The sequence below is a fragment of the Passer montanus genome, unplaced genomic scaffold, assembly GCF_014805655.1.
Source record: "Passer montanus isolate IOZ18808 unplaced genomic scaffold, ASM1480565v1 scaffold19, whole genome shotgun sequence".
Lineage (NCBI taxonomy): Eukaryota > Metazoa > Chordata > Aves > Passeriformes > Passeridae > Passer > Passer montanus.
In genome coordinates this window covers 101572-120884 of record NW_024366480.1, presented here as the reverse complement: position 1 = coordinate 120884, position 19313 = coordinate 101572, and the positions used below count along the sequence as shown (strand labels likewise).

The window sequence follows — 19313 nt, the reverse complement described above, 5'->3', positions numbered from 1 at the left end:
CCTGTGCATTGCTAGATTAGCAAAGTGGAAGTCCCACGAGCAATTTATGGTTGAGCAAACACAATTAAGACCTAAAAGCTGAAATAATTTCAAGTTCATGGACTTAAATTAATAGAACTGAAGTGACTGAACTTAGCCACTTTTCTGCCAATAATATGTTGTAAAGAAACCTATACAGGTAGGAATACCAGTGACCAAAGACTTGGATATGGTTCTGTATTGTTCTGGAACAAGCAGGTTTGTCCCCAGTACTGGGAGCTGTTCCCCTGTTTTTAGAGCAATGTATTAGCAATGAGCTGTGGGGAAACCCAGATGAGGACTGAAGTGCTCCCAACCACCAAAGAGCTGTGGATCCACCAGGGCTGGGACAGCACCAGCCCAAAGTCCAGGGCAGGGACACAAAGCTCGAGGGTCTCTTTTAGACCCCAGGTGGGGTGATGAGTTCTGCTCTGTACCATGTGCTCTGACCCTCATCAATCTTCAGGGCAGATGCACACACATTATTCCAAACACTATGAGCAGGTCTGAGGGAGATGCCAGCAGAGCTTTGCTGTGGCTGGCAGGTAACTAAGCTAGAGATGCACCACTGCAAGTGCAGGGAGTCCTCCTCCTCCCCATGCCAGCCCTCACCTTGGAATTCAACTTGCACCACCACTGCCCATGCAAACCACTGGCAAGCTGACTGAGGGAGATAACAAAGAAAATACTACCAAAAAAACTCTCACAGTGATGGATTCTGTGGCTCCTGAGCTCTCTGAAGGAGGCTACCATGGTCTTGTGGTGGGAAGTGCCAGTTGGTGCACGTGAGCTGGGGCAGGAATAGGAAACAGAAGTGGGCTGTGGAAGTGAGATTTCTCCCTCAGCAAGAGTAAACAGCTATTCAACATGCTCAGATCTACCACCAAACCATACAGTAGCTACTTGCTGTCCAAGAGTTCTTCCTTGTAAGTTATCACTGATTTTCTAAATGGTATCCATTTGCCTTCTCTTTATTAAATGCACACAGTATCTGTTTTCTGAGGATTGACTGGACTGGGAATTACTTGTCAGGGTTAAACCTGTCTGATCCATGGGCTCGACACTGTTCAGTGCTTCTCTTGTTAATAAAAACCTTATGACTTCTGTACTATAAATATCTGAGTTGGATTCAAGGGTTTATTTTTCCTACTGACACACTGAACAAATACAAAACCAAGTTGATTTCTGGATGTAGCCTATGGTGTTTTTTAAAAAAATAAGATGGAGCTACTAACAAGTCTTTCAAACCTTCTTGAGTCAGTGTCACTAGAAAACACTCGCATGTACCCAAAGTGCAAATCAAACACAAATGTCAAATTGTGAAAGCGTAAGATCTGTCCTTAAAGAAGGGAAGATCAGATAATAACATAACACATGGCATTGAATCTGCAGGAAACACAAAATGACATGAGGGATGTCTGTTTTTTCTGTTAGGATGTTTAAAACATGACTTAAAATCCTGAATTAATGATGAATTCTTTTTTCCAAAGGAAGGGGGCAAGACATGGAAGAAATCTTACCATTCTTGTCTGCTCTTCTTAATATCTAAACAAAAAGAGAGACAGAAAGAACAGAGTCAATTTTTTATTTTGTATGGGTTAATAACAATGTTCTTCTTAGAACATTGTTAGGTTCTTAGGTGAATAATAATGTATCTTCTTTCATATTTATAGTTACATATTTTCACAAAGCTGCATAAAATTTTAAAATTCTTAACGTGTCTTCATCCTTCCCTCAGAGTACTGCTTTTTTTCACTCCTCCCTTGCTGTGTGCACTGAAAACCAAGACTATAACAAGAACCAGCTTTCTTTTCTAGTTTGTTTATGGATTACAAGGATGATGTTCAGGCACAAAACCTGGTACTGTATGGTTACCAGGATACTGCATTCAGGTTTGAGAGAAGAGGCTTAAAGAAGCAGAGCAAGAATGGTGGCTGGGAGGATGTGCTGAGCATCTGAGATAGTGAGAAAGACTCACGGTTGTGTGGGTGGAGGAGGCAAAGGGGTAAGTCAGGAGAGGAGCTGGGTGGCACAAAGGGATCCGACTCAGTGTCACTGCAATAGGGAGTCATCCAGGAAATGCTGCCACAAGTGTAGGCAAGGCAAAAAAGCAAACCTTCCAAATGTAGTTTCTATTGCTGCAGCAAATAGTGAAGTGTTTCAAAATGGGCACATATATTTTTGAGAGCTGACAGCAGTGGAAACATTCTCTGTTTTTTTAAAATGTTAGTAGCATTTAAACAGTTTCTCCAGCACATGCCATGACTGCTCTGCTCCTAGAAGTGAAACCAGACAGGATGGATCCAAGTGCCGAGCTCTCTTGGAGCACCTTCAGAATTGTTTTTTTTATGGTGGGGTTGGCAGGGAAACCAACAGAGTTGTGACCCACATCCAGGACTTCACAGACAGTGAACTTTGCATTGGACCAAATTCACAGCACATAAAATATGAAATATACTTAGTAAGATGGCGTTTTCCCTCCCTATTTATCCAAATAAATGATACATTCAATTTTCAGTATAGGGATTGGACTTTTGAAGGGATGTAGTAGTGGAGTTTCAATCAAATAGAAATGTCCCATAACCATGGGTCAAGAGTGGCAAAAGTTTCTGCTTAAGTAATTTTAAAAATTGATTTAAAATAAATTATTTTATGTATTTATTATTTTTATAATTATTATTTAAAATTTATATTAATTTGTTTTAATTAATTAACCCCCTGCCCCCAGTCTAAGGAAGTATTAAAATCCTTTAGACATCTGAGAGGGAGTTTGACAGAAGACCATGGAAGAGGTTGTTTTAGCAATCATATATCACTCACATTAGATCTTTCTCTCTGGAGAGAGATTATTTATAGGAACATTTAGTGACAGGACAATGGGGAATGATTTCAAACTGAAATAGAATAGGTGTAGATTAGATGTTAGGAAAAAAGTCTTTACTGTGTGGGTGCTGAGGCACTGGTACAGGTGGCCCAGGGAGGTTGTGAATGGCAGAGTTCAAGGCCAGGCTGGATGAAGCTCTGAGCAACCTGGTCTAGTGGAAGGTGTCCCTGCCAATGGCAGGGGTTTAGAATTGGATGATTTTTAAGGTCCTTTCCAACCATGCCATTTTATGATTCTATAATTCAATCCCCCAGTGAGATCAGGACCTCAGTACCTGCCCTTTCTGTGCAGCCTCACAACAAACCTCTTGCTGCCTGGTCTAATTTAAATGTGTTCATATAGATCGGAGTACTTCACTGAGGAGTGATCACACACCTACACACTCCTGAATATCTAAAATATCTGTGACATGAATGTACTCTCACAGCAGGAAGGGGCCCCAGGGTCCAGTCCCTGCTTTGAAGCAGACTTGGTTTGGATTTAACCTTTTCCTCCAAATATAAGAAGAAAATCACAGAAGCAGCCTCCTCCTATTTGTGAGTATGTGAAAGGTATCTGTTTTCCTATAAATATGAACCTGACATTGGTTTAAGAAAATGCTGAATATTAAACAAATAATTTTACTTTGAATTACCTTTTTTACTTTAGTGAAATCAGAAATTTTCAGTTTACCAGATAATCTGATGATGGGCAATTTCCTAACCCAATGTGCTGAGTTAAATTAATTGGGGAGTTGGCTGCATTTAATGCTTTTTAACTCTTTCCTGGCAACTTAGATTTCTCTTCTGTTTTTGTGATGTATGACTGTAATTCTCTCATTTCTTTTACCAGTGGTGTCTCTGAGACAAAAAAAAACCCAAAAAAACAAACAACAAAAAACCACCAAACCAGATCAAAACCCCCTGCATTTTCAATATACACTTGAATTAAAATGAAAGTTGAATTGAAAAGTCAATAAGAAGTCTTATTTAAACAATTTTCTGTGGATGCTAGAGAAATCAGGAGATGAGCAGATGAGTTTTGTTTGAAATAATTTGGGGAAAGGTTGGGGAAGTTGAAGTGGGCATATTAGAGAAAACATCTAGATAAAGAATCCTTTAATACAGGCTATGCCATTTTCAGCTGATATTGTGGAATAACACAAATACAAGAGCTGGTCTGAAGTGGATCAGGGTTGGTGCTACAGTTGGTCTCAAGATTTTTAGGTCTCACCAAGGTCAGGGGATACTTTTAAGATCTTTGGGTGGGAGTTTGCCTTTTACCAGGGTTTGCCTTGGAACAAAGAAATTCTCTGTGCTGCGCAAATTTTGACAAAAAAACTTTACAGCTGCACCTTGCAAGATGCTGAGCCTTTGGTGACAGTCTAGCACAGCACCCCTCAGGGTTGTGCGGCCAGATGCTGATCAGGGCACCACCCTGGGCTCACCCTCAAAGGGCTGAGGGGCTCAGGACTCTCTGCACGTTGACCTTGGGCACCTCAAATTCATCAGGGTCTAAAGGGACGGGAAGAACCTGCATGGTTAGTGAAAAAACCCAACTTTTATCGGGTGAGAAACTCTAGTGAAAAGCGCCCCCCTCCCCCCATCCCAATAAAAACAATAAAATTTGAAGCAACTTATTTAGAAAGGTGACTGTCTGGACTGTTTCCACTTACTTAGAAAGGTGACAGAACCTCTCCTAGCCACCCCCAAACACTAACCTGCTGTCCTCACACATGCAGCCATTGGAAGCAAAAGGGGAAGGGGAAAGGGGAAGGGAAAAGGAGAAGGGGAAGGGGAAAGGGGAAGGGGAAAGGAGAAGGGGAAAGGGAAAGGGGAAAGGAGAAGGGGAAGGGGAAAAGATAAGGAAAAGGGAAATAGAAAGGGGGAAGATTCACAGTCCCACTGGGCTTCACCCCTCTCCACCGAGGGAGAAGATAACAGCTCAAGAAAAAGAAAAAGGAAGGAAAAAAAAAACCAAACCAAAAAAACCAACCAAACAAACAAAAAACCCCCACGTAGCAAACCAGGTGCCCTCTCCCCAGAGACTTGCAGGTGCTCTGTGCGGAGGATGGGCTCCGTGCCGCGTACTCACATCGCGGAAGATGCGCAGCCCCGCTCCCCGCTCCGCCGCCATCCCCCCCCCCCCATCCCCCCGCCTCAGCCGCCGCCGCGCCCGCAGAGCCGGCCCGGGGCCGGGCCCGGGGTCCCCGCGGGGGCCGAGCCCGCCCCGCCTGGCCCCGGGAACCCGCCCAGCAAGGGCAGGGGCAGAGGCGGCCGCGGCTGCTGCTCCCGGTGCCCGGCGGGGGCACACAGCCTGTGCCATCCTTGGGGCGTGCTCTGGCGACACTCGCTGTGTCTCCATGAAGGAAACTTGGGTCTGGCGGTCTGTCAGGCCGCGTTTGCACCGTCCTTTTGGCTGCCTCCCGCTTCAGCACAGTCACTTTTAGGAGCTATTTCTCGGGAAAGCCACGAGAGCCCGTTCCGAAGATGAAGTCCCGGCAGGGGGGTGGCGGGGCGGCTCTGTGCTTCCACACTGCGCTGCAGGCCCGCCAGCAGCTGCGCCCTGCAAAAGGGCTTGATAAGATGATGCTGTGCTTCCACACTGCGCTGCAGGCCCGCCAGCAGCTGCGCCCTGCAAAAGGGCTTGATAACAAGATGATGCTTGAATACAATACGTCCCTCAAAGTGGCCCGGCCAAAAATCGGGGGCTGCAGGGACGTGGAGCGCTGGTGCTCCTGCAAGGAAACAAGCGGGGAGCAGCGGGATGGGGCAGGAGCGGGCTCGGCGGGGTGAGGGCCGGAGAGGAAGAGGGAGCCGGGTCAGGGGGAGGAAAGCAGCTCCGAGGGGAGCTCCCTCCGGGATGAGGAAGGAGAGGAAGAGGGAGCCGGGTCAGGGAGAGGAAAGCAGCTCCGAGGGGAGCTCCCCCCGCTCCCACCACACGCCAGGAGCAGACGGCACTGCAATTTGACATCCTATGTTATAACAGTGTGATAGATTACATGCTACAGTTAGTGATTACTGTGTATGATTCTGTGCTTCTTGACAAATACTAGAGCGAAGTTTTTGTTTTAAAACACTTTCGTGGATGAAGAGCCTCAGCTGTGGTGTGACTTGAAAGTTTCTGCTTCTCTGACCTCCCTTTGCACATTTCAGAAGAAAATCTGAGAGATGGAAGAGAGAACTGTCCAACTGGAAAGACAAGGCATTTCACAGGGTAAGCAATTTTTATCTCAATTCATAAAGATGGCTTTAAAAAAGAGATGGAAAGATCATCTCAGGCTATTTTTGCTTTTTAATAATACTGAAAGGCTTTTATTTAATCTGAGTTTTATGATGGAAATATGGGAATATTTTTTTTTCCAGAGAGAGGAAAAAGAAAAAATTCCAAAGGTAGTCTCAAGAGCCAGGAGGGTGAGTAGAAATAAAAACAAATTTCTTTAGACTATAGAGGCTTGGTTTTGTTAACTTTTATAGCAACAACAGTAATAATTTACATATTTAACTTTTTTGACTAATTTCTATCTTGGTATAAAAAGACCTTTGATGAAGACCCAGTATCTTTCCTTTTTGATTAGCCTTAACATTCACCAAGAATATTTTCTTTGTCTAGAGAAATCTTCTTTCAAAATTGTAAGAAAAAATATTGTGCCATCTTGATATTTTTAGGGTAAAAAAATTAAAGCATAAGAATTAAAAATGTCTCACAGGACTTCTATTATATGAGAAAGTTGTGAGTAGAGTATATGTGAAACTTACTGATGATAGTTTTTATACTGCTTTGAAATTACCTGAAGCAATATCCCAATTTTAACTCCACAAGCAGAACCAGAGATCTGAATTTTACTCAGTTTCATATTCTGTCCCTATGTCTCTGAGCAAGAAGACATGAGGAGCTGTGTGGTGCCCTGTGATGTGGGAGTACAGGTACTGCTTCACTGGGAGGATGATGGCTTTGTGACCTGCCCAGGTGAGGTTAGCAAAGGTCAGCACTGAGTGCCGTGCTCCCCTCTGCAGCCACAGACCTGTGCTGCTCACCATCTTTTGCAAGAAAGAAAACTTCTTCCATGTGTGTCTGAGGATAAAACCTAAAAGAGCCTGTTTTTTTTCTTGCTGTGCGTCAAATCATTAAACTCTTATTTACAAATCAGGTACCTAACCAGCATCCTTGCTCATGTGAAATGAATTGGTCAGCCAGTGTGTAATGATTTTGCCCTTTAATCTGGGAAAAACAAACAAATTAAAGCTGGCAGCAAGAGCTACCTTCCACTTACTCTGCAGTGGACTGTGATGTGCAACAGTCATCGGTGCTGAGAGAGATAAACAGCAAACTTCCTTTTTACTGAGGAAATGCAAGCTGTCCAAGTGTCTAATTGAGTTACTAAACCACTCCATATTCCACACTCTATGTGTGTGGCCTCAAACTGACAGGAAAAACACTCTGTAATGCTTATGTCAAAATATAACCTTTCCAGCAGAAGAACAGTACTATTTGCACTTGGCTAAGGGAATGGATCTGCTTTATGGTCTTTTTTCTTCATTGCAGGAGCTGACTGGTACGTATGCAAAGAGCTGAGTCAGTGTTTTACACAGTCTCTCTTCAGCTTTCAACACCTGCTGTTTTCTTGTGGTTTGACCATCTGGTCTGGTGCTCTGCAGGCCAACCCCAAACCAGCCTCTGGTTTGGGCACTCAAATGCTGCTCCTGAAGTCGCTCCCTCATAACTTTTCTTGGTTATAAAGTAAAAACAGAGAAAATTCAGATTCAGTATGTTTCTTGCCGTGGCTTGGGGCAGAAACAGAGGAAGCAAGAGGCCACCTTCTTTTCCTTCCTTTTGTGTCTCCCACAAGGACTAATATGACCCAAGGGAGAACCCAGTCTCTTTACAGCTCGATGTCCCTAGGAACTGGACTCCAGTGATGAAAAAAGTAAGTCCTCCTCTGTAACACATGGTAACTGTGCCAGTGACAGCAAGGGTGGATGTACAAAATCCCAGAAGGAATGTTGGTGTGCCTGGAAAACCATTAGGTCAGCCACCTATACAGGAGTGTGTGGCTAGGTATAGTTCATCAGATGAAAATCACCTCAAGGTTCCCAGCTCTGGGAGTTCACTTTACCCTCATTGTGATCCTTCCCAAGGCCTGAGTCTGCTCCCATGGCTTTCCTGCCCTTCCTCCTTCCCCTCTGGTGTTATTTTAGGACACAAAATAGAAAGACACAGACACTGGATTCTCCAAGGTAAAAAAGAGGGAAGTTTAATTCTGATTCTAACATTTATAGATTTCTAAAAGTGATAGTGGATTGGAGGGTGAAAGTGCCACCTCTCCAATGACACTGGTCAAATTTCTCCTCCTCCAGAAAAGAATGCAAAACAATTAATCATTTACATAAAATCCGTAAGAAAGATCCTTACAAAAATATAAACAACAGAAGGCTTAAAAGAACTCAAAAAAACTAAGCAACACTCTGGTGCCATGTCCACTTGGTGGTGGAAAGGAAAACCAGACAAAGGCAGTACTGGAGCCACAGGGCAGAGCCATGGCAAGCCAGTGCAGACAACAGGGATGAACAGCTGCAGGTGAGCCTGAATGCAGTCTGCATGGATTGGAGCTCCTTCCTAAACCACCAGAAGAATAAATAATGTAAATCCATTGTGAGAAACTGATATGTTAGAGGTTAATGACTCAAAACACTGGCCATTTGTGGAGACAGCAGGGTGCTTTACTGAGGCAGGGTTTGCACCCCTAGCCAAGGGGGAGGAGGGTGAGTAAAGGGGCACCCAGCAGCAACTATGGCTCATATTGAGAAAAAGCCTGCTGTGAGGCTAGGAGGGTGAGTAAAGGGGCACCCAGCAGCAACTATGTGTTGAGAAAAAGCCTGCTGTGAGACCGGATGGATAAGGCAGATATTAACTCATCAGATCTAAGAAAAAGAATTAAGTAGAGGATCAAAGCATAAGGGTCAGAAGTAAAACAATGTGAAAGCACAGTGAAAAACACTCTGAATGTGCAGCATTCCCACAAAAAAAAAAGGTAGAAGAAAACTACTATTGTTAGTCTGCAGCTAAAATGATTTCCTAATGTCCTTGTTCTGGCCAGGACAGGGTTAATTTTTTTGCAGCAGCTGGGAGGGGACATGGCTAGGGCACTGAGGTTATTCTGAACCATCTCATGTCATTGCTGGGGGCAGGGGAAAATGACACTTGCTCAGGGAGAAGGGATTCCTTCCAATCCAGAAAACACAGTGTTTTCTATTATTGGATTTTTTTTCCCCAATGTGAGTAATTTCTTTTCTTATAACCTCTGTCATTAGTATTGTTGCTGTTACTGCTCATTTTTTATCTTATTTCTTTTTCCAGTAAATTGTTCTTACCTTAACCCATGATCTTTGCCTTTTGTGCCTCCAATTCTCAATGCCATCCCAGTGAATTGGGAAGGGAGGAAGGGCAAAGGGGAGTGGGTGTGTGGCTTTGGAGAATCTTGGAGGGGACAGTGAATTGGAAGTACTGTTTCTAAACCATGACAGATATTAATCCAAACCCAAAGAAGTTCAGTTCACAGTACCTGTGCCTGTCAGGCTCAGGTATAAGCAGTCCATACATCCCTGCTCTGTTCCTCCTAAGAGGGGGAATCATAAGGTTATTTGTATTGCAGAGCTTTAGTCACTCATTGTTTATCAAGCCTGGAAGAATATTTTCCCACATAGTTCAAGACGGGAATGAAGTTCCCACAAAGAGTTAATTCCAGTCTTAAGGATTCTGGTCTTTAAGAGCTCAGAAGGAGCTCCTGACTACAGAGTATTTTAGGAATCTGGTTAATTTATTCAAAGTCTTGAGGCTAGTTGGAGTGTGTAAATAACTACAGTTTCTTCCATGTGTATGTGCCCTCCTGCCAAATGGCAACCTATATATAACATATTTTGTTACTGTCACTGTCACTGAGAAAAATGCCAAAAGCCTTGTGCCTCACTCCTGGGCCAGAAATGAGCACATACACACTTACAATAGACAGTACAGCAATCTGGGAGAGTGTCTGGGACCTGTGACATGGAGTCATGTTTTTAACTTTGGCAAAACCTCCATGCCTGAGCTATGCTTTACGTGCCCAGATATTTTACTACATGTAGGCCACTGTCCTTCCTGTTCAACCGGGATTTAATTAAATGAATCCAGTAAAAAGATCATGGATCTGATAAGATTGTCTCAAACTCATTTCTGTAGTTGGATTTGAGATTTTTTTTAAAGAAAAACTGTATTACTCCAATGGTTTTTTGAACTGAAGAATTTTCTCCCTACCTTTCCCAGGTTAATCCTCAGATATATATCTCCCATGAAACAGTACCTCATGTGATGATTCCAGCTCTTTCCTTTGCTTTTCAGTTTGAAAATCCCTGTCAGTTGTTGAAATTCTGCTGTCTGAAATGCCCTTCTGGCTTACACCAATTCAGTGATTTCATCTTGCAGCCATGCTGACAGCTCAGAATATGCAGGCAGAACCCCCTCCCCAGCTGGGCAGTGCTCAAAGCCTAGTGGAACATCTCCTGCTACTTCTTACCTCAAGGAAAGCAAAGGGATCTTCAAGGCCTTTTTGACTGATGTTTTGATCATATTGCTACAACTGTAGATGAGACTCTGTTTTGCTTCCAGTGGATCTTTGGGGGGAACTGAATTCTTGCAGAATGAGCAAACACATCACCATCTATTTTAAAAAAAAGTCTCTAGCAATTTATATTGCCAGAGAATTCAGTGCTAAGTACTGTCTGCTCTCCAGCTGTTATCATGATCAGTCCTAAGCTAAGGAGAATAATACAAATAAATGTAAAGAAAAAGAAGGGAGAGAAGTGATTTTATCTGTCCTTGATTTAAACAATAATTAATACAATTAATAGTTAAATATTTAATATAAGAATTAATAGATGTCTACTTGAAATAAAGAATCACTTCTGCTATTTTACAGAACCGAAAGCCTTAATCCAAACAGAGCATATCTTTGGAAAAATGTCTATCCAAATGCAACTCTGTATAAGAAACAACTGTATAAGAAATAGTTTCTGGGTACGGATGTTGAAGTTTTGGCTTGCTTCTGAACATTGTGCTTATTTGGAGATATTCTACCTAAAATACTCCCAGAGAATTTCTACTTACAGATGGGATTTGAGATTGAGTGTAACAGTAAGTGATTTGGACAGACATATCCTACTAATCCCATTATTCTGGTGCCAGACTTGTCCTTGTTCAATGCCCCAGTGCTAGCCCAACCCAAAGACAACTGGGTTAATTCCTGGCCATATTCTGTAGGATCCTAGACAAAGAATTTAGTAGCACTGGTACACCTAGGAGCCCCTGGATCCACAAATTATCTGCAAACAGAGAGTGCACCCTGTCCCATCATCTTGTCATTAATGAAGATGTTATGCAGTACTGGTCCCAGTATCAGTCCCTGTGCTGTTCCACCTCAGTGACTGGCCTCCAGCTGGACTGGAGAGACTAAAGGGCTGTGACTCTTCAGCCTGGAGAAGACATTTACCTATAAAGTGCATTTACCAATAAAGACAGGGACACGAAAACAAAACTCTACAGATACACATATGATTTCAGAATATGGTCACTCCCTGCAACACAAACAGGGAACTGTAAACAACATTTTAGGATGGGTATTCTCTACAAAAGCCAAAACACAATCATCAAAGGATGCGATAAACAACAGGGACATTGTAGGTGTTTCACTGTGAGACGTTTTTTTAACTTTCAGAAACTGATTGTACAAATCACTTACTTCTAGGATATTCCTTATAAATATTACCCCAGGCATAGCAAGAACAGTCATAGGCATTTCCCAGTTACTTACATAAGGAAGGCTGTCAAACCAAATAAAAATCGTTAATTAAAGTTTCAGATCTTACTTAAAAAAACCACAGGCTTCTGTGAGTCTCCTCATTGTACAAGTCAGAGAACAGTTCAATGTAGCAAATTTAGAAAAGCCAGTTTTTTTATTTGAATGCTAATCAGGAATTCTGATTTACTACAGAACTGAATAATAAATTTTCCTTCTCTTTTGATATAGATTAGATGACTAGATCTAGATATTTCTGGAGCACACACACACACATACATATGTGTGTCTATATATATATATATATATATATATATATATATATATATATATATATATATATATATATATATATATATATATATGTGTGTGTGTGTGTATATATATCTATCTCAGGATTTAGATGACTTTATGCTTACAGTTCCATTATTCTGCCATAAAGGGACCTCCTAAAATCCCTGAAATTTGTGAAAACTATTGACAAACATGGCAGCACATAGATTGAAAGTAAATATATTTATTGCAGATGTTCCTAGAAATCTTAACCATGGAATATCAGTCTGTTATGCTTGATGCTTAACAGCTTCAAGACAAATAGCAAAACTCACTGGTGAATAACATAAATCACATAATTTTTGTTTAAAAGATCCATAACAGACATGTAATGAAATTCCTCCTCCCTGCGTAATTTTTGATATACGTCTGCTTCTCTTTACCTCAAATAATGTCTTCAGTAATTAAGGGATAATGAAAGCAAATATCCTGGAGACAGTACTCCTGTACTGTACAGTCTCTTGTGACATGTCTTCAGAGCGGTGAATCTGAAACCTATAAATCCATATCACTAACTTTATTGTATCACAGAGTGCATTTATTGCCTTGTGATTGTGTCATAAAAAGGCTATTTTCAAAAGGTCATCTGTATGTGACATCTAATTAGGAATTGTTCTCAAACTCCTTTGCTATTCAAAAATTGAAAATGGTTGTAAATTGAATTGTCTGTAGGATAGACAGGCTTTGTTGGTATTAAAGAATTTTAAGAAAATTAAGCTTAAGAAAATAGATAATCAAAAGCCATTCTATCATGATTGTACCATTTTACTGAAAAGAATCTAAAATCACAAGATTCTGTTGGATCTCAAACAAAACTGATTACCTTGTTAAAAAGTAATTTCTGCTTTCAGTTATTTACTTCTAAATATCTAGACAGTTATTTACTGTAAATAAAACATTTCAGCAGTGTTGTTGTTTATAGGCTCAGAGAACACTGTCCTTCATCTATAAATTAGAGTTTTTTAAATCAAAATAGGACAATTTTTTGCTCCACTCCAACTCCAAATTGATATTATACTCTATCTTAATTTTTATTTCTAGTCTGTTCATGCTGGGCTGCCTCATGCAGTTCTATATAGCTACTACATCTGTGCCATCTTGTGGTCTGCACAAAGCTTGTAATGATTTTTACTTTGGGAATTAATCAAAAGTGCAGCAGCTTGTCCTCAGCCAGAGCCAAGGGAGGATGGCTCAAATGGCACCCCCCTAAGCAGTGGTCCAACTGCTGTGCTAAGGAGAGGATGTTTCACAGACAGACACATGCCCAAAACAGTGTTTCAGGTCTGCAGGCTACTGGTTGGCAGGAACAAAGGGCAAGGCACGTCAGGATGTCATTGTGGTAATGTCCAGAGGTCTTTTCATCTTCAAATTGTGCTCATTTCCTACACAGAGTTTCAATAACTCATAGTAAATGTATACGTAAGATTTTTTATAAGATCCTTCATTTTCCAACACAGAGGATTTATAACCAACTCTCTGCCATTGCAAGTCAGCTTCAGCTGTGGATCTGAATGTTGGCTGAAGTTCTTTATTGTGGGCTTGCTGCTCTTCTTGCCAGTTTTTTCGTTCTTTGCTTTTAGGAGCAGGAGCAGGTGAGTGCAAAAAGGGCCAGATAGGTATGATTCCAGTTTCACTTATGACCCCAGACCCGAGGAATTGCTTGCTCTGATGTAGGACTGACCTTTTAATCCCAGCATTAATCCCATCATTACTGCTTTGAGAGCAGTCTCTCCCATTGAGATGAAGTGGTTTTACTGAACTGCCATGTAATTTGGTATCCCTTTGGCTTCTATATGTCCAGCTGCAAACAAGAACTGCCTTTTGACTACTCATATTTTCTTTTTCCTGCTGCAGGATGGTGGTGCTCCAGGTGGCCCTTCCATATTTTTAATAGCTGCTGTCCTAAAATTGCATATGCTTCTTTTTCCCTTTACTGAGAGACAACTCTGCTTCCTGCTAGTTATTCTCCCCACTATTTTCCAGACTAAACATATTCATGGACAGGTTATTTCCATGTCTTGCTCTGTCAGCTAAAAGTGCTTCTCCTTCCCTGAGGTTTGGTCTTGATAGCTTTACAGAGTATAATTGTTTATTCTTTCAGCTTTGATTCTGCTGAGCTAATTAAGTTAAGCTTTTTTATGTTTCTCTCATTAAAAGAAGCTGTCAGCTCCCACATCATGTCTGCTTCTGTGCACTGGTACTCATTTGCTTCTCTTTTTCAAAGCAAGGGACAAGGGTTTTATGCCACCTTCCAGAAAGGGCTCACCAGAAAAATGTCATTATATGTCCTGGCATCTTTGCTAAAATTAGTGCACAATCAGAGAATGGGTCAGTTTGGAAGGGACCACAGTTGGGTCACCTGGTCCAACCTCCCTGCTCAAGCAGGGTCATTCCAGAGCACATGGCACAGTATTGTGTCCACGTGGTTCTTGGGTATCTCCAGTGAGGGAGACTCCACCACCTCTCTGGGCAATCTGTTCCAGAAAGGAACCTGCACAGTATAGAATTTCTTCTTCATACTCAGGTGGAACTTCCTGTGTATTATTTTCTGCCTGTTGCTTCTTGTGCCCTTGCTTGGCACCACTGAGAAGAGCCTGGCTCCATCCTCTTGACACTCTCCCTTTAGATACTGATAGACATTGATGAGTTCCCCTCTCCGTTGTCTCTTCTCAAGTCTGAACAAGCCCAATTCTCTCAGCCTTTCCTCATAAGTGAGGTGCTCCCATCCCCTCGTCATCTTCATCCTCTGCTGGGCCTGCTCCAGGAGCTCAGACAATACTTTCTAGATACCTTTGTTTCTTTGAAAATAAATCCCTGGTTCATTGTCTCCTCAAATGATCCACTTGCAGTCTGCAACACAAATCTCATTGCAGGTCCAAGGGGCAGGATCTTACAACATATTTGATGAAAGATCATCACACTATTTTGACTCCATGCCCTAAAGTTCCCTAGATCCTCCTGAATGATATTGCAGCTTTCTTCTTTGTCACATCATGCCAATATCAATTAAAAGTAAAAAAGTAGGGATGAAAGCTCTCTTTCTTTGTTTGTTGTTTGTTTCTGCTTAGCACAGGAACCTGTTTTCTTAATGAGATCACAGATGACCTGGCAGTGCTGTCAATTGGACTTGAATTCTTAATCTTGCCTAACAAGATTTTGTGGTGTTTGTGAAGCCCTGAAAACTCTTCTGAAAGTGTCCATGCTGAAGGGAAGTGGGAGGCATCCCCTTCCCTGCACTTGCTGGGTACTGAAGCCCTCCCTGGAGCATAAACTTGCAGCCCAGGAGAGGATTTGCCCTGGAGGAAGGAAGGGAACTGTCTTGTAACACTGGCTGAGTAATGCAGCTCGGGGTCCAGAGCAGCACTGCATTCCTTTGCTGTTCAGCCCTGGAGCACCTGGTAGGGAAATCCCTCAGGAACATATCAGGTTGAGGGGGAGTAACAGTGTAAGTGCTGTTACAGAAAATGACTAACCCACCCCAAACCCACAAGAATCTCTACTACTAACCCCCTTCCGGCATAGTAATTTTCTTTTCAACAAAATCAGTTTGTCTTCCGTCTTGTTCCAAACTTCATGCATTTTTCCATTTCTCTTGTGAGCTCCTTTGGCATTTATCTAGCAGATATGGTCCCAAGTGACAGCACATTAAATGTTTTCCTGGAGTTCAGATAGATGAGATCTGCATTTCCTATTCAGATCTCTCAGCACATCAAAGAAGCTTGCTCTGGCGTGATCTACCATTGGTAAACACAAGCTGCCTTTGATGTCACTTTCTATTAACTTCTGTGAGCCAAAATTATAAGAGATGTGCAGTGTTTCTAATCAGAAATCGGAGTTCCCACAAGTCTCATTTTTTATTTTTATTTTTGTTCCCTTCGCAGTTGCTTATACATTCATGAGTAGCAATGCAAGTGTAAATAAGAATACATATCACGTTCCTGAAAAGCGGGCGATTAACAGCTGAGATTGCTGAACTCCATTAATCTACAGATCAGGTGCAGCACAAGCTACAGCCTTCAGAAGTGCTGCTTCTCTGGAGAAGTCAGGAGAGGAATAGCTCATGCAAAGGGTCCAGAACTAGGGCTCCCCAGCTGGATGGCTTGGGCACAGCCATGGGCTGTCCTCTGGCCACGGGGGCAAGTGCCCTGTACCCTGTGGGCCCTGCTATGGAGTCAGAACAGCACATGGCTCTAAGGTTTTTATTTTCAGTACCTGACTCTTGTCTTAACTTTCACGGATCTGCTATTTTTCTCTTCTCATCTGGTGCAATTTTGCTGTAAAAAGCATAGAAAATCCTAAAGGTTTTAACCTTTTAGCAAAATGACCCAGGCTGCAGGCATGCTCTTTGAACGTGTAGGTTTCCCCTTTGAACACAAATCTGCCAGGAGACAAACACTCCCCCTTCATTTTAAATTTTAGTTTTTACACTACAGCCTAATACTATATATCCAAAAGCTTTAGGTCATTTTCTTCAGTCTCTCTGAATTGAAGTGCTAAATCAGTGTATTTTCAGCAAACATTCCTTCTGATGGCTATAAACCAGAATTAGTTGAATAGAATAATAATATTTGAATAATCTTTCCAACTTTCCACATTAAAGTATTTGTTCAGAACTAAAAAAATAAATCAGAGATGTTTGTGAATAATGATTTGACAGAAGTTTTAAAACATAAAAATTACATTGACAAATATTCTACCTTAAACATGTAAAAGGGACAGAAAATATATGTTACTTTTTTTAGAAAACAGAGTTTGTATTATTTATATTTTGGAGAATAAACATGCTGCCTATATTAATTTTAACTCATTTTGAACTTATCACATTTAGAGAAAAATCAAAATTGTCATATGATGAAACAGCATGAAGGTGGTTTGAATAACATTCTTCAATAACATTCCTCTTTGTTTTATTTGCATTGTTGTTGCCAGTGACTTTCTGACGTGGAACACTTCAGAAATTCTGAATCTTTTCTAACAAGTCATTAAGACAAGAGATTTAAAGCTGTGCAAAGCTAGTATCCTATTTCCTGACATTCAGCAATTTTGTTTAGTCTTTAGAAAGCTGCAGTGCATTGAAAGAGGTTTACCAGTCACATCTGGTCCCCATCTTATCTTCTTTCCCTCCATTTTGTATTTCAATTCCTAAAATTCAAAGGGTGTGAACAGGTTAAATGAGAGCAGCAGAAATAAAATGCATACATGTACAAACTCCATCTGCACAAAGAGCATTGCCCACACTAAGCCTTTCTCATGGATAAGAATTTGGGAATTAACAAGGGTTAGTAGTATTTGTTGTGTATTTGATTAAACCATGGAAGCTATTAACAGGATGATGACCAAAGATACCTCCTAATGGGCTATCAATTTCTGCAAGCCACAAATTAAAGCAGGGAAAGTGCTTACAGAGAGAGAGAGACACGGTCAGTGTTTGCAGAAGCTGGCACGGTCTGTTGAACACTCCTGTCTGCTGAATAGCACTCTGTGTTTAACTGCAGCATCTTTAATAACTCAAAGCTGTTAGCTCCCAATTCTGTTTCTTAAGGTAGAAAGTGATTTATTTTCAGAAGAGATTACAAGGAGGAGCTTTAATTTTGATGAATATAAGATGAATATAAGGTGAAATCTTGTGGTGGATACAATGCATTAAAAAAATTAAAAATATGGCAGATTCAATAATTTCCCCATTTGTCTTTGATTTGTCAATATGATTATTCTTAGGCAATTCCAATTTCTTGACTGAGCAAGGATATAAAGTCTGAAACCTTTGTAGAGAGAAGAACGTTTGTGGAGATGCGTAGCAGATGTATTTTTCCCCTTCTACTGTTATTTTTGTAAATATTCACAGAAACCCAGCTGAGGTCTCTTTTATCTCTAAGAGGCAAGATCGTCATAACCCCAGGGTCTTGGTCCAGAGGAGTCTCTCCCTTCAGTTGCCTATGCAGTCATGTTATTCCCATGCCAGCTTCCTTGCCACAGACCTTCTTGCTTTGCACTTTGCAAAGCACTGGGTGGTCCCTCCTGGTCCTGGCCATCCTGACTACCTGCTCAGCAGGCATAAAAGGGGAACAGGAGTCTGCCTGGGAGGTGGCATGCACTAGTGGAAAATCAATGCTGAGTTTAAGGAGAGCTGGTGGATGAATTATATAAATTCTCCCTTTCTGTTTTGTAGCTCACACACAAACAGTGTGCACTCCTCTCCTAGCTTCCTGCACGTGGCAATAAAGTGGGTATTTATGACAGTCCTTGACTCTCAACATAGCCTTAATTAACAGCTAAGATTTACCAGCCTTACTTGCTTTGTGTTTCCAGCAATGAGAAGCAAGGCAGTTAAACAGTAAACAGAAGTATTTATCAGATGGATCTCCCTTGAAAAGGAAGCAAGTTATGTATAAGACATGTCAAACACACTAAAGCAGCCCTTAGGAATATTACCACAGCCCCCTGCAGGCTGGGAATAACTCCTCAGCCAACTCTGGACTATCTGGAGTAAGGGCAAAGGTACATCTGCAGAAGACCAAGGACCTAGAGAGGCTGTAGCCAGATCTGGCTTGTCTCACTGACCTGGTGAGGTTCCTAGCTGCACAGAGTGTGTGCATCCTCTTCTTCTCCCAAATGGGCAATATCTGCTACACAGGTGACATCTGCCCAGAACGTGCTGGTCTCCTCATTATAACCCCAGAGCACCTCAGCCCCTGCTGCTTCTTGTGCTGTCATTCAGGGGAAAGCCACACTGCCTGCCGTGTGCACACTGTCTAATTACATCTCCTTGCCAAAGGTCAGATTTTCATATGTGTGCTCAGTAATAAAAGTCTGCTAATCTCTGGCAAAGAAGCTTTGATTCTCATATTGGTATTTGTTTTACATTTTTACCCCTGTCCTTCAGAACGTTTGTTGCTTTTAGAATCTACCAAAACCAGCCTGACAAATATTTGTCAATAGTTACCTCTGACAGTTTCCCACCCACAAATCTTTTGCTTCAACTTACTTTGGCCCTGCTGTGTCCTGCCTGTCTTGCAAGCTGAGCATTATTTCTTAGTTCTTTTCTTTGTGTTCGTGAAAATGCGCTTCCAGCTAAAGCAAATCTCCATCCACTTCAATTGTAAAAGCAGGCAGGGAAATTACACAACAGGTCTGCAATGCGACTCCATCCTCCCTCTAATTCCCTATTAACCTCAAGAGAACCAATTAATTTTTTTACCATGCTTCAAGTACATCCATTCTTTGGAAAGCTTTCTCTTGTTAATTGAGATACTGTCTATGTATTTTTCA

The 19313-nt window shown here is 41.7% G+C and overlaps 1 protein-coding gene across 1 annotated transcript in view; it reads right to left on the bottom strand.

The window, feature by feature from the left end:
• Window positions 1–5017, bottom strand: part of NECAB1 (N-terminal EF-hand calcium binding protein 1) — a 53752-nt gene extending 48735 nt beyond the window's left edge. Inside the window, exons 1-2 of the mRNA XM_039706373.1 lie at window positions 4976–5017; window positions 1539–1563 (exon numbers count right to left, since the gene is read on the bottom strand). Of these exons, the coding sequence (XP_039562307.1) occupies window positions 1539–1563; window positions 4976–5017 (67 nt within the window). The remainder of the gene's footprint in view (window positions 1–1538; window positions 1564–4975) is intronic.
• Between the last annotated feature and the right edge of the window lie 14296 nt (window positions 5018–19313).